We start from the raw sequence: 21,000 nt of genomic DNA on the forward strand, positions 1-21,000 counted from the left end.
GCTGCGTGCGAACGCATCCTTGCGAACGGGTCTGAATCAGGCCCTTAGGCCATAAATGTAGCTAAACCGTTAAAAGTTTTAAGAGAAAAATTGAAAATTTTACTTTGATGAAGGGGGTGATTGCAACATGGTAGCAGGTTGTACATTTTCACTGCTGCACAGTCCACCACTCCAGATAGCTCTGACTTGAAGCACACTATTGTGCACTATTGCTTTGCACAATAAATCTCCAAGAGCGGAGATGAGGCCTGAACTTGGAGTACACTGTACCGACTATCCAGGGTGTTGTGCATTGAGCATCCAGGAAGCTTCGCAAATAAAATCCTGTTGCCGCTGCTGAAAATATCCCTGTATTGCTGTAAGGAGGGTGCCTGTAATAAGAGAGTCGGGCCACTGCCTGGGGAGGGGGTTTGTGTCAACTATAAATATTGTATTATAGGACCCCATCCATCAACGAAGGTAAACGCCAGCGGCATTTTTCGTTTAGTATGACTGTGATACAAACGGAAAAGCCACTGGTATTTACCAATACTTAGCTCTCCGGCGAGGTCCAGCGAAGTCCTCCTCGTCTATGCGGAAAGTCAAAGCACTGAAATAGGCGATACATTATCTCCACAGAATAGCAGATGAAAAAAAGTGTATAATCTAAATTTTGGGGTGCAGATGTTAGGAAACCACTCAAAACCCCTGGTACACCCCTCCCCGAACCCTCTCCCCCCAAAGAACAATTCACCCGAAAAAAAAGAAATTACAAAATTACAGGATCACCCCAAAAAAACACCTTTGAAATTGGGGGTGAAAATGACAAATGTGGGGGTGACAACTTCAAAAACTAGCTAAATAAGCTTCTGGGGGTGCTCTAAGAAGGGACCAAGTGTTTTTGGGATTGCAGATGCTTGTATGATCACTTTTCTAAAACTTCACTTTAGAGACATTAAAATATGCTAGCACCCATTATCATGCCCCCAAATATGATGGCTCTACTTATCTTCTCCAAAAAATACTGCATCATGCCATTCATCACCACTTTTACACGGTCACTAATAACAAGGATTTTAAACAACGTCAGTACCCCAAATAGTTTTATTAGGGCTATTGGAACACTTTTACATTGATCCCCAATGTTAGTGCATCTTTTTTGGGGGGGTTCAGGCTGATTTCCCCAAGTCTGACAGTACTTTCCGCCTATCCTGCATTCGTCGCTTGCCGTTTACACCTGTTTTGGAATTGAATACGGCGATACGCACGATAAGTTCAATACACGCGATGTCGGCAAAAAGTCGGGCAGGCAAAACTTTTCCGTAGGTGCGAAACTAATTGAATACCGCCCTAAGTATGATAAATGTTGTGGTGGTACAACCTGCAGTCACCTCTGTTGTACTGAATGGGCAGCAGTGTCAATGAAAATGAGCTATTGTACTGATAAATCCTCAGATGTTATAGAATCTGAGGGATAATGCTGCCCCCTGCTGGTCGGCAGAATATTATCCAGTCTCAAAAATGTTGATGGTGACCAATTTTGGTTTAGGCAGCCGTGTGTGGTGGCTCCTTTGTGCTCCAGTTGTCTTTTTTTTTGGATCCTATGCCTAGAGTATTTAGGAGCCTGTTCATGATCAATAATGGTCCCATTACACATGTGGAAATATTGTGTCTTTAACCATATTCATGCGCCAGGCAACATTTGGTTATGTTTTGACGCCACACTGTAAGGCAGATATTTTTAGGACAGCATTAACCTGATTAAAGTATGTTGAGAAAAGTGTTGGAAGACCTGAGACCATCCAGCCAGACTTTAGCTTTGGGAAATTAGTTTTAGGGGTGGCAGAATAGGTGACGTAAGGGTAAGTACATTATATGGGATATTATAGGCGGGATTCTAATTTTTGCAGTCAGGTTTGGTGTGGATTAACCCTTGCACACTCACATGTCACGCAGACTCAGGTGGGTCCTAGCTGTGACATCTGATTTGACTAATGTGGATTAGATTAGACGCTTAGTGACTAAGCAGCGGGTTCTAAATTCCGGTGGTTTTGCTATCCGCAAATTTTCTAAGGCCAAAACCGCTTCCAAACCGCCGTCAAAACACATTTTAGAGTAGAACAGGACTAGAGCTAAAGGTACTAGTCAGCGGTTTTGGTATCATTTGGAAACCGCCGTCAAACCGCCACTAAGGTTTAGAACCCGCCACTTAGTACATTTTGCCAGTAACGGGGCTATTTATAATGCCAGCCTGCTCTCTCTAACCCTTCAGCAGGCTGCTGTAACAGAGCAGGGTCAGAGTGCCTGACCGCTGGGCATCCCTGCTTTGTAAGAATCTGTGTGTCCTGTTACACAGTGTACATGTGCATAGTAAGTGCACCTGCGATTGTGGTAACCAGTGGTGTGGGGCCCTCTGTCCCGGAATGCCTGAGAGATTCCACCCTCATGGATCCTATCGCCTTCCCCAGCAGTGGCAAACGCAGGATTTCCAGAGGGGGGTTTCCAAATCCTTAATTTTAGAGCAGGTGTGGCCAGTCCATGAAGAGGGCAGAATTAGTACTTAACCAGCTTTAATAAGCATCATACAAAGTGTATTGTGTGTAATAATTCCAGTATATACAGGACCAGTGGTCACAGTAAGCCATTAGATGCGGCAGTAGGGCCATCCTGCCTGAGGTGAATGTATTTAATTTAGATGTGGCACCATTCCAGATTATTGGAGTAAGTCCGGGAGTCTGGGGGAGCAGCACAATAACCTAGCACTTCCCTGGACATATATGTACATATTGGGCTCTATAGCAGTGCGTCTCTAACAGTGCATGTTTTCCAGATCTTCTAGTTGGTGCACAGGTTATTTATTACTGGCTGATACATGTTAAAAGATCCACAGGTGGTGCCAATTATTTCATTTGTGATACTGAGAAGAACATGCAGCGCTAGTAACAATCTATTAGATTATTATTTCTATTGTGGTCATGATGTGGGCTGGGGAGAGGGGTTTCCAGGCAGACTGAAACCCCCCATGTGTTTGCCCATGCCCAGTGTAGATGGGGTGGGAGTGTGATGAAGCGATTCGTAACATCACAGCACTGAACCTTCCCAGCAGGGTTGGGGCTGTCATGATGCAAATCGCATCACCTACCCAGAGGGTGAAGGTACCCTGGGAGGCTGGGATGGCACAACCTCATTGTTTAAACTGCAGGATAAACACAGATATCAGTAAACTGTGGCTCCCTCTGTGTTGTTAACTGTTGCCTTGCCACCCAGCTGCAGGGTGGCACTGTGGGTATGACAGTAGTGTGCCCGCAGCTTAGAGGAGCAGGGTGTATACACCTGAAGAAGACCTTACAGGCTGCATTACCAATTTTTATCCAATTAACAGAGTAGATTTTCCCCCCAAAATCAGGCTGTCCCCCAAATGTCAGCCTACCATAACACCACGCTGTAACCCTTTAATTATTTCCACCTCAGGCTCGCCAGCTGTTGCAGAACTACAAGTCCCAGCATTCCTCTGATTACAAGCCAAGCTTTAACTCCCTCCTCCAACTTTAAATAAACTTTGCAGTGGCTGAAACAGTCTATTCATTTTATCTAAGTAAAAATAGCTTCCATTTACTGTTGGTTATTATTTTCAGCCGTACTGTGAAGTTTCATGTAATCCTGTTAATTAGTTTATTTTTAATACCAATTAATTAAGTTTTCTGCTTTATGTGAGCTCTGTGCTGTCTATTTGATGTTTTAGCCATTCATTTCAGTGTCTGCAGTTACTTGTGCAGTACAGGTTTTCTTTCTTTACCCTGTCACCTATGTAACCAGCAGTACGGTGTCACTGTAGCACACCTGTGATGGGTGACCACCAGGGGAATGCACACCATTGTGTCCCTGGGGGATTAGGGCAGCACCTATGAATAATTCACCTAGTCTGGGTTATGGGTGTGTGTGTCTGACCTCCAGCTTTATCTGTGTATTGTGCTGTTGAGAAGCCAGCAGGTCATTGTCACTAACGAACTAGGGATGAAAGAAGTTCTGGATGTTATAACCAATAAATTCTTGTTAGATAACAGAGGGGTAGATGTATAAATCCTTGGAGAGAAATAAAGTACCAACCAATCAGCTTCTAATTATTCACACACAGCCTGTAAAACGAGCCCCCTCCACTGAACCTCTGCCTCATCCATTTCATTGCTCCATCTGTCCTCCTCATGCTGGCCACCTCCAGCACTGTCCTCCTCATGCTGGCCATCTCCAGCACTGTCCTCCTCATGCTGGCCATCTCCAGCACTGTCCTCCTCATGCTGGCCATCTCCAGCACTGTCCTCCTCATGCTGGCCATCTCCAGCACTGTCCTCCTCATGCTGGCCATCTCCAGCACTGCCCTTCTCATGCTGGCCATCTCCAGGACTGTCCTCCTCATGCTGCCCATCTCCAGCACTGTCCTCCTCATGCTGCCCATCTCCAGCACTGTCCTCCTCATGCTGCCCATCTCCAGCACTGTCCTCCTCATGCTGCCCATCTCCAGCACTGTCCTCCTCATGCTGCCCATCTCCAGCACTGTCCTCCTCATGCTGTCCATCTCCAGCACTGTCCTCCTCATGCTGCCCATCTCCCAGCCATCTCCAGCACTGTCCTCCTCATGCTGGCCACCTCCAGCACTGTCCTCCTCATGCTGCCCATCTCCAGCACTGTCCTCCTCATGCTGCCCATCTCCAGCACTGTCCTCCTCATGCTGCCCATCTCCAGCACTGTCCTCCTCATGCTGCCCATCTCCAGCACTGTCCTCCTCATGCTGCCCATCTCCAGCACTGTCCTCCTCATGCTGCCCATCTCCAGCACTGTCCTCCTCATGCTGCCCATCTCCAGCACTGTCCTCCTCATGCTGCCCATCTCCAGCACTGTCCTCCTCATGCTGCCCATCTCCAGCACTGTCCTCCTCATGCTGCCCATCTCCAGCACTGTCCTCCTCATGCTGCCCATCTCCAGCACTGTCCTCCTCATGCTGCCCATCTCCAGCACTGTCCTCCTCATGCTGCCCATCTCCAGCACTGTCCTCCTCATGCTGCCCATCTCCAGCACTGTCCTCCTCATGCTGCCCATCTCCAGCACTGTCCTCCTCATGCTGCCTATCTCCAGCACTGTCCTCCTCATGCTGCCCATCTCCAGCACTGTCCTCCTCATGCTGCCCATCTCCAGCACTGTCCTCCTCATGCTGCCCATCTCCAGCACTGTCCTCCTCATGCTGCCCATCTCCAGCACTGTCCTCCTCATGCTGGCCACCTCCAGCACTGTCCTCCTCATGCTGGCCACCTCCAGCACTGTCCTCCTCATGCTGGCCACCTCCAGCACTGTCCTCCTCATGCTGGCCACCTCCAGCACTGTCCTCCTCATGCTGGCCACCTCCAGCACTGTCCTCCTCATGCTGGCCACCTCCAGCACTGTCCTCCTCATGCTGGCCACCTCCAGCACTGTCCTCCTCATGCTGGCCACCTCCAGCACTGTCCTCCTCATGCTGGCCACCTCCAGCACTGTCCTCCTCATGCTGGCCACCTCCAGCACTGTCCTCCTCATGCTGGCCACCTCCAGCACTGTCCTCCTCATGCTGGCCACCTCCAGCACTGTCCTCCTCATGCTGGCCACCTCCAGCACTGTCCTCCTCTTGCTGGCCATCTCCAGCACTGTCCTCCTCATGCTGGCCATCTCCAGCACTGTCATCCTCATGACAGTTGCTTTTAGGAGCATTCTGGACTTATTTTTTAATGTATAGAAATACCATGAAGTACTTTCTATCAGCAGGCTTTACACTTTGGTGCAGTTCCATTTTTTCCTTTCTCTTCGCCAGTCCCTTTAGCTCCTCCCAGAGCTTTCCCGTCAGTCTGATTGAGGTGTAATTATCCTCTCGCAATAGAATAACTTTCGGAATGTGATTTCATGGGACGCTGGGGGGGGGGGCCGGATTTCATGGGACGCTGGGGGAGATGTATCAAGGCTGATAAAGAGTTATGAAGTTGCCCATAGATACCAATCTGCTTCTGCCTTGTATTTTATAGAATGTACTGAATAAGTACTAGAAACTGAAGGGTTGCTATGGGTTACTTCTCTACTCTTTAGAAGGCATGATACATCTCACCCTGAGCAGATAAAACAAATATTTATTATGAATCTGTACTTTAGTGGCTATGGCCATATTTGCCTGATGCATTTGTTTCTTACTCCCTCCTCCATTGTCTTACAGAGGGTCAACTCTTACCTGGGAATAACGTCACCACAGAATGTAACATCCCCGGGAGCTTCATGTGCAGCAACGGCCGATGTATCCCAGGCGGCTGGCAGTGTGACGGGTTACCCGACTGCTTTGATGAGAGCGATGAAAAAGAATGTCGTAAGTCCCAATGCCCCACCTGTACAACGATAGGTCACATGATTCCTGCCCCCACCTGTGCAATGATAGGTCACATGATTCCTGCCCCCACCTGTGTAATGATAGGTCACATGATTCCTGCCCCCACCTGTGCAATGATAGGTCACATGATTCCTGCCCCCACCTGTACAATGATAGGTCACATGATTCCTGCCCCCACCTCTACAACGATAGGTCACATGATTCCTGCCCCCACATGTACAATGATAGGTCACATGATTCTTGCCCCCACCTGTGCAATGATAGGTCACATGACTCCTGCCCCCACCTGTACAATGATAGGTCACATGACTCCTGTCCCCACCTGCACAATGATAGGTCACATGGTTGCTGCCCCACCTGTGCAATGATAGGTCACATGATTCCTGCCCCCACCTGTACAATGATAGGTCACATGATTCCTGCACCCACCTGTACAACGATAGGTCACATGACTCCTGCCCCCACCTGTACAATGATAGGTCACATGACTCCTGTCACCACCTGCACAATGATAGGTCACATGATTCTTACCCCCACCTGTGCAACGATAGGTCACATGACTCCTGTCCCCACCTGTACAACGATAGGTCACATGATTCCTGCCCCCACCTGTACAACGATAGGTCACATGACTCCTGCCCCCACCTGTACAATGATAGGTCACATGACTCCTGCCCCCACCTGTGCAATGATAGGTCACATGACTCCTGCCCCCACCTGTGCAATGATAGGTCACACGACTCCTGCCCCCACCTGTACAATGATAGGTCACATGATTCTTGCCCCCACCTGTACAACGATAGGTCACATGATTCCTGCCCCCACCTGTACAACGATAGGTCACATGATACCTGCTCCACCTGTACAATGATAGGTCACATGATTCCTGCCCCCACCTGTACAATAATAGATCACATGATTCCTGCCCCCACCTGTACAACGATAGGTCACATGATTCCTGCCCCACCTGTACAACGATAGGTCACATGATTCCTGCCCCACCTGTACAACGATAGGTCACATGATTCCTGCCCCCACCTGTACAACGATTGGTCACATGATTCCTGCCCCCACCTGTACAACGATAGGTCACATGATTCCTGCCCCCACCTGTACAACGATAGGTCACATGATTCCTGCCCCCACCTGTACAACGATAGGTCACATGATTCCTGCCCCCACCTGTACAATGATAGGTCACATGATTCCTGCCCCCACCTGTACAATGATAGGTCACATGATTCCTGCCCCCACCTGTACAATGATAGGTCACATGATTCCTGCCCCCACCTGTAAAATGATAGGTCACATGATTCCTGCCCCCACCTGTACAATGATAGGTCACATGATTGCTGCCCCACCTGTACAATGATAGGTCACATGATTCCTGCCCCCACCTGTACAATGATAGGTCACATGGTTGCTGCCCCCACCTGTACAATGGTAGGTCACATGAGTGCTGCCCGGACCTGTACAATGATAGGTTACCTCTCTGGAAGAGCACCTAGAAATGTGCTTTCCTGCAAAGCTGCTGCTGGAGGGTGCAAAATGTGTCCTACAATAGCTGTAAGATAGAGGTTGGGATAACAAGTGCACATGGGACCCCTCATTTGTTAAAACGCGCCTAGCGGGGAACATCACAAAATTGCATTTGTATTATACTGTAGAACAGACGCCCCATTTTACAAAAATGATTTCAGTCATTTGTTCATGCGTCCCACATCTGTTCCTGCCGCAGTAGGTGGGGCCAGACAGCAACACCTACTGCAACTCGGAACAATAGGGAGTCAGGGATGATGTGCGGGGAATGAGCGCTAGCATTGTATAAAACAGCAATTTCTTTTTTATATGTATGTGTGTGTGTGTATATATGTATATATATATATATATATATATATATATATATATAAAAAAAAAATTTAATTGTAGAATAATTTGTATTCTGCAAGTGTACAAAATTTAGTATCAGATTTAATATAATAATTTCAACTGTGTCAGCGATGTCCTTTTTTATATATGAGCTGCAATACCTTGCCGAGACCCCTAACCTCTGTGGCTGTCACCTTCCTCCTGACAGAGCCATAGAGCCGCCTGTTAATGGCACGCTTTATCATAGTACCGCTTTACAATTACTCTTGAAAACTTTTTAACAGAAACATTTCACTATAATTCATTCATTCAGCTGTTGAGGCTTTAGTGCCCATACAGACTGCGGTGTTAGGCAGCTCTAGACCGAGCTGCCTGTGATTCGGGGGACAGGCCTGATAGAGATAAGCTTCATCAGGCCTCACCCAGTACATGGGCAGCTGTGCATGGTCTGTGGGGCGAGTTCCATTGATGAAGACCCGTATCGTGTGTCTGTTACCTACATTCCAGGGTCCTGAATACAAACATTTCCCTGTGGAGTAACCGGTTCCTGGGTCACTGAAAGATGTCCCATCTGGAGCAGGGACTTTTACACAGAGACTGTTTGTTTTCTGACTAGAAAGTAGAGTTTATGTTACGTGCTTAATAAATAGTCACATTGTGTCAGGGCACAACACACGCTATAGATTCAATGGACATGTTGAATACTCTCATTTTTCACACATAATGACCAGTTGGTTCTTAAAAAAAGATTTAAAGGGAAACAAACTTAATAATGTAACTGACGTATACCGAATATTGTTTATTCTTCTCTTTGTTACACATTTGTGTCCGGGATAGCACAGGAGAGGCAGAGAGTAATACAGAACAGTTGTCAAAATAGAATATGAAAGAGTTGTATAAAATGTTTATATTTCTGAACATTGCAGGTTGTCCTATTAGTACAGTGTTCTCTGCATTCAGTATATTAGTGTTAGTGAGGGGCTTCTAGTTCTAGACAGGGTCAGATTAACTACAGTGCAGCTGGGCAGTCGCCGTGGGACCCACACACAGCTACATTACCAGCGCTGAAAGGGAGGGGGGGGGGCACACACAGCTACATCACCAGCGCTGAGGGGGAGGGGGGGGGGGCACACACAGCTACATCACCAGCGCTGAGGGGGAGGGGGGTTCCACACACAGCTACATCACCAGCGCTGAGGGAGGGGGGGGGGCTCCACACACAGCTACATCACCTGCGCTGAGGGAGGGGGGGGCTCCACACACAGCTACATCACCAGCGCTGAGGGGGGGGGGGTGCACCTTGGCCTAATGTGAACTGGGGACACTTCAATGTCCCCAGTGGTGCTGGGAGTATTTACACATCATACATGTTGTGGTGCTGGGAGCATTTACACATCATACATGTTGTGGTGCTGGGAGTATTTACACATCATACATGTTGTGGTGCTGGGAGTATTTACACATCATACATGTTGTGGTGCTGGGAGTATTTACACATCATACATGTTGTGGTGCTGGGAGTATTTACACATCATACATGTTGTGGTGCTGGGAGCATTTACACATCATACATGTTGTGGTGCTGGGAGTATTTACACATCATACATGTTGTGGTCCTGGGAGTAGTTACACATCATACATGTTGTGGTGCTGGGAGCATTTACACATCATACATGTTGTGGTGCTGGGAGCATTTACACATCATACATGTTGTGGTGCTGGGAGCATTTACACATCATACATGTTGTGGTGCTGGGAGTATTTACACATCATACATGTTGTAGTGCTGGGAGTATTTACACATCATACATGTTGTGGTCCTGGGAGTATTTACACATCATACATGTTGTGGTGCTGGGAGTATTTACACATCATACATGTTGTGGTGCTGGGAGTATTTACACATCATACATGTTGTGGTGCTGGGAGCATTTACACATCATACATGTTGTGGTGCTGGGAGCATTTACACATCATACATGTTGTGGTGCTGGGAGTATTTACACATCATACATGTTGTGGTGCTGGGAGCATTTACACATCATACATGTTGTGGTGCTGGGAGCATTTACACATCATACATGTTGTGGTGCTGGGAGCATTTACACATCATACATGTTGTGGTGCTGGGAGTATTTACACATCATACATTTTGGGGTGCTGGGAGCATTTACACATCATACATGTTGTGGTCCTGGGAGTATTTACTCATCATACATGTTGTGGTGCTGGGAGTATTTACACATCATACATGTTGTGGTGCTGGGAGTATTTACACATCATACATGTTGCGTGCTGGGAGTATTTACACATCATACATGTTGTGGTGCTGAGAGCATTTACACATCATACATGTTGTGGTGCTGGGAGTATTTACACATCATACATGTTGTGGTGCTGGGAGTATTTACACATCATACATGTTGTGGTGCTGGGAGTATTTACACATCATACATGTTGTGGTCCTGGGAGTATTTACACATCATACATGTTGTGGTCCTGGGAGTAGTTACACATCATACATGTTGTGGTGCTGGGAGTAGTTACACATCATACATGTTGTGGTGCTGGGAGTAGTTACACATCATACATGTTGTGGTGCTGGGAGCATTTACACATCATACATGTTGTGGTGCTGGGAGCATTTACACATCATACATGTTGTGGTGCTGGGAGTATTTACACATCATACATGTTGTGGTGCTGGGAGCATTTACACATCATACATGTTGTGGTGCTGGGAGCATTTACACATCATACATGTTGTGGTGCTGGGAGTATTTACACATCATACATGTTGTGGTGCTGGGAGTATTTACACATCATACATTTTGGGGTGCTGGGAGCATTTACACATCATACATGTTGGGGTCCTGGGAGTATTTACTCATCATACATGTTGTGGTGCTGGGAGTATTTACACATCATACATGTTGTGGTGCTGGGAGTATTTACACATCATACATGTTGTGGTGCTGGGTGTATTTACACATCATACATGTTGTGGTGCTGGGTGTATTTACACATCATACATGTTGTGGTGCTGGGAGTATTTACACATCATACATGTTGTGGTGCTGGGAGTATTAGAACCTCACCAGGAGAGGCGCCTGCTGCCTTTTCTGTCAGTGGCCCAGCCGGCTCCTGCTCTATTCAGTATCTGATACTGTAGGTACATTACACATGCGGCAGAACCCGTGACAGGCACATGCGTAGAAGCAGCGGCTTGTAGGGATAGCATCGGCTGCAGCCCCTACAGAAGTCCCGTCTTACCTGTGGCTCTCCAGCTGTTGTGAAACTACAAGCACCAGCATCCACAGACCTTAATCCAGCCCTGATAACCATAATAAAAAAGTGGAGAATGATGATGGTGAAATTAGGTTATATTTCCAATCAAAATGATTTTTCACATTATATTTATTTATACATTTTTTTTTTCTTTAATGCTGTATTACCACGTAATAATTACTCACTTTTCCCCCTCCCCTGGATTTCCATCATCGCTATTTGTGTTTGCTCCTCCCTCTCACATTACCCCCCTCTTCCCCTCCCCCTCCTTCCCTCCCCTCCTCAGCATTACGCACCAGTTTTTGGCTACAACACAATTCAGGGGCTTCCAGCCAAAACGGCTGCATGGAGCAGCCTCGGGGGATCCGCATAGTGATAAGGGGCAGGTGGGGAAAATGTAAGGATTTGGGTGGTATTGCGGCTTTAATTTGGCAGAGGAAATAAGTTATACCCCTAAATTATGAAATTATATGTCAAAATAATTTCCCCTTCAATATCCAATTGTTCATAGCTACAAAGGACTTTATTCACAAAAAGCTCTGTATGCACCACAAAACGCGTTGGGTTTGCACCAGTGCAACATTATGATCCAGCCACTACATTTAGAAATGCGCCTAGGCTTGTCATGAAGCTTAAAAATCAGGTGAGCGCAAATCTGTGAACGTCACACCCCACCTGGTGCCACTGTAGACCTGCAGTTCCCGTTAAAAATAAAAAATAAAAGTTGAATTGAATTACACTGTCCATTTTATCCTCCTCTATGGCATATACAATTCATGACAATGTCAGAATATCTAGACTGGTATTTTTGCATGTGACACTTTTGTGTGTTTGAAGATTCGCTGTGCATTGGGCCTAGAAAGGAACTTGGCTGTAAGGTGCAAAACGCGTGACATTTAAAAGCCTAGGAGGAGACCCGACCTCTGCCGGCTCAGATCTCTGTGGCGCTCTCCGGCAGGCTTGGTTGGCACTGCTCTTCTAACCTTTCTAATATCAATTCTCTCAGATCCCTGATGAAACATGAGAAGCTGTGATAGGTAACCCCTGACCATCGCTTCCCTAGACTTTCACAAAGAAAATCTATCAACCTTATAACATAGGTCCAGAGAATACGGTCTGTGTTTTACTGTCAGCAGAAACGATGCTTCTTTATTCTTAAATGCACAGCAGCTGCCTTGTGAGACTACAGCCCTATTGCATTCTTATATGATACGTCCCCTACAGAGGGCACTTGCAGTAAAACCCACCGCACACTAGCAGAACTGTCTCACTGCCACTAATGTTTCACTGTATTCTCCCCCTGTGTGACCAGCGTGTACCAAGTACCTGATGATCTGGCCTTCCTTGGGTGCCGTGTAGTTGCTACTCTTTCTAACTGTATTTATTTCAGCCAGTTGCTGTATTAAAGGGGAAAAATCATAATTTTAAATAAATAATGTACATGACCATTGCTTTACATAATTACATATGTTAAGAGCAGTCCAGCCTTATTTTTCATGTTGATTTGTCTATAAATATTAACGGTTGAAATATTTTTGCCTACTTTCTAAAATGGTGCTAGTAGGCATTACAATTCAGTGCAGTTCCATTGTTTCCTTTCCCTTCCCCATAGTCCCTTTAACTTCTTCCTGAGCTTCTCCTGACGGTCTGATCGAGGTGTAATAATCCTCCCACAATAAAATATTTTGGAGGCGGGGTGAGATCTGAAATTGGGCATGGTCAGGGATGCCCATTTCCGCCCCCATGTGAGCCAGATTGTGAGGTGACTGCACTGGCAAATAGCTCCCTATTGGTTTGCGCTGTGACAGACGGGTCGAGGGTGCACGACATACAGATTGGGCGAGCCAGGCAGCGTAATGTGATTTCTCACATACGTTATTGCAGAAACTCCGCCTGATACCATTACTAAAAATAATTGGCATAAACTTCTCTCTAAAATTTCTTTAGAGTTTTGAAAAAAAAAAAAATTATAAATAATTGATATATACACTTACAATACATACCCTAGTGTAGCTCTATTCTGTAGTGTTTGTGCGCACAAGGGTTATATAAATGCAGCGTCCGTCCCCCAGCGTGTTAGGTAGAATTCCCAGCATGCCTTAGGAGTCATTGCCTTCATTAAAGACACTAATTGCCTCAAACAGAAAGTAATGAGTCTCAGGCTGCCCTCTGGGCTTTTCACAATCCCTCCAGGTTATATTATAAAGAAATCGATGAAAGAAAAATTCCTTTGGCAGAAAAAAAAAAATGACACAATAATTTATTTTTTCAATAATAAAGACATTATTTTCTCAGAAATGGGCACCGCATGGCCTTGTTACAGGTCTATAATCCGCATACTGGCACACTGTCCAGCAAGAATATAACAGCAGGTGAGATGAGATTATTATTACGCCTGATTGGCTCATACAGTATGTGTGTGAGGCCTTCTACAAAGGCCACTGAGGCAATGCTGCCTTTACCTCCAAAACTACACAGGGCGTATTATCAGCGGACATTTTCTGCACCAACGTATTTGCTTCCCAAGCTCCATATTAATATAAAGTAATTTTCCCCCTGCTTATGTGACATAAACACGTTGGCCCTTGTTTTTTGTCTATTTACTAAGCAGTGTTAGGAGACAGTGTGAAAAGTGATAAGGTACCAGCCAATCAGCTCCCAACTGTCATCTTGCAAACTCAGCCTGTGAGATGGCAGCTAGGAGCTGATTGGCTGGCACCTTATCACTTTTCACTCTGTCTCCTAACACTGCTTAGTAAATAAACCCCTAAATTAATGTTATGATTTCTCTGAAAGGTACCCCGGCAGGGAGACTTACCCACTGTTCCGTGCAGCCGGGAGTGCACCCGATTTTCGTGAGCCTCCCGGCCGTTCCAAGTGCACTGTATGTATGTGTGTGGTGTTATTATTAAGTTATTTATTATATAGCGCACATGTACTGCGCAGTATTTTACAGAGAATATTTTATTCACATCAATCCCTGGCTGCTGGTACACTGGGAGCACATTTGTTGCCTAGATTTAGTGGAAGCAGCCATTTCTGAAATGTATCAAGGAATGGAAACATGGACCATTGGGGAAGTTGCAACCAATCGGCTCCTAGCTAGCATTTATCAAGTAAATTCTGTAAAATGATAGGTCGGAGCGGATTGGTTGCCTGGGGCAACTTCTCGGCTCTCTCGAAGGATTGATAACGTACCGTAGAGTGAGCAGACATTACTGATGCACAAAATGGCTGTAGCAATAGAACTAAATTCAGCCACTAAGGACCGCAGACGTCACAGTGGCAGGAATTTTATGCCCACAGTGACATGTACGCTAAATGCTCCTTCCATACTGTCTCCATCACACATGTGGCTCCATCGGAAACTATATGATTTACCGCCGGACGCCTGTCAGAATCCCAACAGCGGCTGCTCGACATGGGTGTAAATCCCGATCTTCCCTGAGGGAAGTATTCACTAACCTAATTCCCTCCCCTAACCCTCCCTTAGGGGTGCCTAACCCTAATCTTTCCCCCCAGTGGCTAACTCTAATCCCCCCTCTAAGTGCCTAAACCTAACCTCTCCCTCCCCCTAGCCTAACCCTAACATCCCGGGAGGGGGTGCCTAACCCTAAGTCCCCCCTGGGAGCCCTAAACCTAAACCCGGCATCGGTAAAATGACAGGCATCTAGATTTAGACGCCCGTCATTTAACACTCGCCGGGATAAAGCAGTTGGGAAGCCGGCTGTCGGGATTAGGTCCGTCGGCTTCCCGAATGCATACCGCTCCATCCCACTTGCATGTAGTTAGTAGATAAAACATCACATATGCTGGAAACAAAGTGTCCGGGTTGTCGCCTTTTTTCCTGGGAATATTTATGAGAGGTGAAGTCTGCTCCCAGGGGGTGTCCAGCCCAGGGTCAGCAGCACATTAAAGGAACACCTGGGAGCCACATGCAGGCCACTGTAAGAGGTGGACAGTGTGCCTGCCATACATACAGACAGAGTCATTGTATCCTGTTTGTTTGGTAAGTAAAGTAAAAGTCTATTTTCATGAGATGGAGACAAATCCGTTCTCCTGCCAAAAGACAGAAAACTGATAAAACATCTCCGACCAGAGCGGACAATTCTGTCACTCCCAATTCTCGTCACTGCGACCGTTCTCTGAAAACCACACCGTGAGTAACGCGATGGGACTGACAGATTCAGATTCGCCCCGATAAGTGCGCAGTACCTTGTCCTAACGCACTTCATCTCTGGAGATATATATAGAATCGACAACCTGCGGCATAGGCAAACGCAGGGGGGGGAGGAGATTCCGTCTGCCTGGAAGCCCCCCTCCCCAGCCCACACCATGACCACAATAGAAATAGTAATATAATAGATTGTTACTAGTGCTACATGTTCTTCTCAGTGTCACAAATGAAATAATTAGCACCACCTGTGGATCTTTTAACATGTATCAGGCAGTAATAAATAACCTGTGCACCAACTAGGAGATCTGGAAAACATGCACTGTTAGAGATGTGCTGCTATAGAGCCCAATATGTACAAATATGTCCAGGGCAGTGCTAGGTTCTTCTGCTGCTCCCTCAGACTCCTGGAATTGCTCTAATACTCTGGAATGGTGCCCACATCTCTAATAAATACATTCAGCTCAGGCAGGATGGCCCTACTGACGCATCTAATGGGTTACTGTGATCACTGGTCCTGTATATGCTGGAATTATTACACACAATACACTATGTACAGTATGACACATTGGGCGGAATTCAATTGTTTTTATCCCCTATCGTGCCCGACGGAGCTATTCTTTTCTTGCTCCTGTCGGGCGCGATCAGCTGCCAAGCGCTACATTTCAGCTCGCAGCCCCTGGGGGATGAGAGCTGAAATGTGCGAAAAGTGACATGTTTGGGCGCCCAAACATCACTTTTCACAATCACGCCCAGCACTTTGGTCGGGTTTAGCTGCTTTACACGGCTAAACCTGACCTCTATGGGCGCGATCACGGCGAAGAACGGCAGCAATTGAATGGCGGCCCGCGATCTCCTGTCACTTTAGACGGGAGATCCGGACCGCGTAATCAATTGAATTCCGCCCATATAATGGGTTACTGTGATCACCGGTCCTGTATATGCTGGAATTATGACACACAATACACTATGTATGACACATATAATGGGTTACTGTGATCTATGGTCCTGTATATGCTGGAATTATGACACACAATACACTATGTATGACACATATAATGGGTTACTGTGATCTATGGTCCTGTATATGCTGGAATTATGACACACAATACACTATGTATGACACATATAATGGGTTACTGTGATCACTGGTCCTGTATATACTGGAATTATGACACACAATACACTATGTATGACACATATAATGGGTTACTGTGATCTATGGTCATGTATATGCTGGAATTATGACACACAATACACTATGTATGACACACATAATGGGTTACTGTGATCTATGGTCCTGTATATGCTGGAATTATGACACACAATACACTGTGTATGACACATATAATGGGTTACTGTGATCACCGGTCCTGTATATGCTGGAATTATTACACACAATACACTATGTATGACACATATAATGGGTTACTGTGATCGCTTGTCCTTTATATGCTGGAATTATGACACACAATACATTATGTATGACACATATAATGGGTTACTGTGATCTATGGTCCTGTATATGCTGGAATTATGACACAAAATACACTATGTATGGCACATATAATGGGTTACTGTGATCTATGGTCCTGTATATGCTGGAATTATGACACACAATACACTATGTATGACACATATAATGGGTTACTGTGATCTATGGTCATGTATATGCTGGAATTATGACACACAATACACTATGTATGACACATATAATGGGTTACTGTGATCGCTTGTCCTTTATATGCTGGAATTATGACACACAATACATTATGTATGACACATATAATGGGTTACTGTGATCTATGGTCCTGTATATGCTGGAATTATGACACACAATACACTATGTATGACACATATAATGGGTTACTGTGATCGCTTGTCCTTTAGATGCTGGAATTATGACACACAATACATTATGTATGACACATATAATGGGTTACTGTGATCACTGGTCCTGTATATACTGGAATTATGACACACAATACATTATGTATGACACATATAATGGGTTACTGTGATCGCTGGTCCTGTATATGCTGGAATTATGACACACAATACACTATGTATGACACATATAATGGGTTACTGTGATCTATGGTCCTGTATATGGTGGAATTATGACACACAATACACTATGTATGACACATATAATGGGTTACTGTGATCACTGGTCCTGTATATGCTGGAATTATTACACACAATACACTATGTATGACACATATAATGGGTTACTGTGATCACTGGTCCTGTATATGCTGGAATTATGACACACAATACATTATGTATGACACATATAATGGGTTACTGTGATCACTGGTCCTGTATATGCTGGAATTATGACACACAATACACTATGTATGACACATATAATGGGTTACTGTGATCTATGGTCCTGTATATGCTGGAATGATGACACACAATACATTATGTATGACACATATAATGGGTTACTGTGATCACCGGTCCTGTATATGCTGGAATGATGACACACAATACACTATGTATGACACATATAATGGGTTACTGTGATCACTGGTCCAGTATATGCTGGAATTATGACACACAATACATTATGTATGACACATATAATGGGTTACTGTGATCTATGGTCCTGTATATGCTGGAATGATGACACACAATACACTATGTATGACACATATAATGGGTTACTGTGATCTATGGTCCTGTATATGCTGGAATGATGACACACAATACACTATGTATGACACATATAATGGGTTACTGTGATCTATGGTCCTGTATATGCTGGAATGATGACACACAATACACTATGTATGACACATATAATGGGTTACTGTGATCGCTGTGCCTGTATATGCTGGAATTATTACACACAATACACTTTGTATGACGCTTATTAAAGCTGGTTAAGTACTAACTCTGCCCTCTACATGGACTGGCCACACTCGCCCTGAAATTAAGCATGTGGAAACCCCCCTCTGGAAATCCTGCGTTTACCACTGTGCGGGCTACATGATTCTCTTTTGCGCATCACTTGTAAAGGATTTCTGCCTACAGATGATACAACTTTTTTGCTAAATACCTTGTATTGGCTTTCCAGTTGCCTTCTGTGCTTTTTAGCCATGCACCAACATCATCAGGCAGAGATCGGTTATGGGATATGAATGACAAAAAGCTGCTGCTGTCTTTTGACATTTGCATCCAGTGCTGGACCTGCAGATCCGGGACATATCTGTCCCTGACCAATAAAAGAAAAGAGTTCTGTATGATAGAAAGGCATGGCTGGAAAGCAGCAGACGGGAGCTGGGAATAGAGAGCAATGTATTTAGTAAAGAAAATGGAATAAATACAAATATATACAGTAATATACAGAGATTGACATTTACAGGAGCGTTCCAATATGAAAGAAAGTTGAGAAAAGCGATTGATTTGGCGTTTTACGTCATTGCGCAGGGAGAGGTGGGGCTGTCATGTGAGAGTGAAGCGGGATTATGGAGGGTGGTCCCCTCTGCTGGGATTTATTCCCAAACTTCGGGACGTGTATGTGCTAAGCATATATTTTTGACTCGTGGTCCGTGCCTGGAAGTCTTCGGTGGCTCCTGATGGCGTAAACAAAACTTTCCTACTCCTGATGTTGTCACATTCCCACCAATTTCTCTCGCAATTGCTGCATACGAAAGACCATTTTCACTTAACACCACAATCCTGGATCACGTCGCTGTGCTGCGGTCTTGAAAAATAAAGGATACCCAACGAAATACTGATAGGACAGTAACATCATAAGTACACAGGGACTTTCACCCTGAGGGCTCTATTTACTACAATCCGCATATTGAATGCGGATTGTAGTGTGATATTACCGAGTGAATTCGCATTGCGAATTCAGGCAATATCACAGGTATTTACTATAAATCCCTTGCAGGGACAGAGCTTGCGATAAAGCTCTGTCCCTGCGGATCCCATCCGCACTCTAGTCGCAGTATTTTCGAAAAAAATACCGCGACTAAGAGCCCGCACATGCGCCGACCCACCGTCGCTGCTACCTCCCACCGATGCTAAGCCCCGCCCCCTGTGATTGCGGACCTCCCCCTCCCACCCCGCGACCCCCCCCCCTCCCTTCATTACACTTACCTGCATCCTCCTGGCCTCCGGTGATCTTCACCGGGCTTCCCGGTCAGGTGATCTCCCATACTGCACTGGGACCCGATCACCTGATAACCGGGCAGCAGTGCACTATGGGAGACCAGCTGACCGGAGAGGAGCCATCACCGGAGGCCCGATCACCGGCCCCTGGAGTCAGGTAAGTTAAAAAAAAAAATGTTTCCATTTTTTTTTCTTTTTTTTACAGCAATCAGCTTGCGGTCTGTTTAGACCACCCAGCTGATTACTGGTACCGGCTCCCGCCTCTGCTCACTCCGTTAGAGCAGAGTGGGAGCCCGGTAACCGGGGGAGACCCTGGATAACGCCACCTCCAGGTGGCGTTATTATCACAGGGCTTCCCCCGGTATTTTATTACAATTTATTTTTAGTAACTCTGGTCGGATCACATTTCCCATTACAATTATGAGAAATGCGATCTGCTTTACTAAAAATAAGTGATACTTAGGGGTTGTAGTAGAATTTTACTAATTCTACTCCAATTGCCCTGTAATAACTACAAGTCATACATGCCTACCCTCCCGGTTTTCGCGGGAGGCTCCCGATTTTTCGGGTAACCCCCCACACCCCCGGAAGGGTAAGCATTTCTCCTGTATTCTGCCCACTTCCTAGTGAAGTGGGCAGAATTAGGAGAATACCCGCGGCAATCGCGGGTCTCCGTGAAGGGGGCGGGGTTTAAGCTGTGATTCAGCATTTGGCACCGCCCCTATGTAAATTGTGCCTAATCGCGGCAATTTTACCGCGAGGAGGCGGGGCTTAATGACGCGAATCGTCAAGCCCCGCCCCCGTCGGCTCCCTGCTGCTTCTCTTACCCGGGCTTCTCCCGGGAAGAGAATATTAAAGGTAGGCAACCCTGCTACAAGTGAAACTAAAATAATGTGAAAAGGGTGTGAAAACACCCTTTTTCACTTTATTTTAGTAAAAATAATGTTAATAAATAGAGCCCTTAGGGCGACTAGAGTGCGGATGGGATCCGCAGGGACAGAGCTTTATCGCAAGCTCTGTCCCTGCAAGGGATTTATAGTAAATCCCTGTGATATTGCCTGAATTCGCAATGCGAATTCACTCGGTAATATCACACTACAATCCGCATTCAATATGCGGATTGTAGTAAATAGAGCCCTTAGTGTTGTTTTCACTGCATAACCTC

General features: G+C 45.7%; 1 protein-coding gene across 2 annotated transcripts in view; it reads left to right on the forward strand.

Annotated features, from left to right (window-relative positions):
- Positions 1-21,000, forward strand: part of LDLRAD3 (low density lipoprotein receptor class A domain containing 3) — a 168,469-nt gene that overhangs the window by 50,618 nt on the left and 96,851 nt on the right. Inside the window, exon 2 of one of the 2 annotated variants that reach the window (XM_088459028.1) lies at positions 6,209-6,355. The exons of the other annotated variant lie outside the window; for it this stretch is intronic. Within the exon in view, the coding sequence (XP_088315154.1) occupies positions 6,209-6,355 (147 nt within the window). The remainder of the gene's footprint in view (positions 1-6,208; positions 6,356-21,000) is intronic. 2 annotated transcript variants of the gene reach the window in all.

Source organism: Taudactylus pleione, unplaced genomic scaffold (genome assembly GCF_031769625.1).
Source record: "Taudactylus pleione unplaced genomic scaffold, aTauple2 ptg000887l, whole genome shotgun sequence".
Taxonomy (NCBI): Eukaryota; Metazoa; Chordata; class Amphibia; order Anura; family Myobatrachidae; genus Taudactylus; species Taudactylus pleione.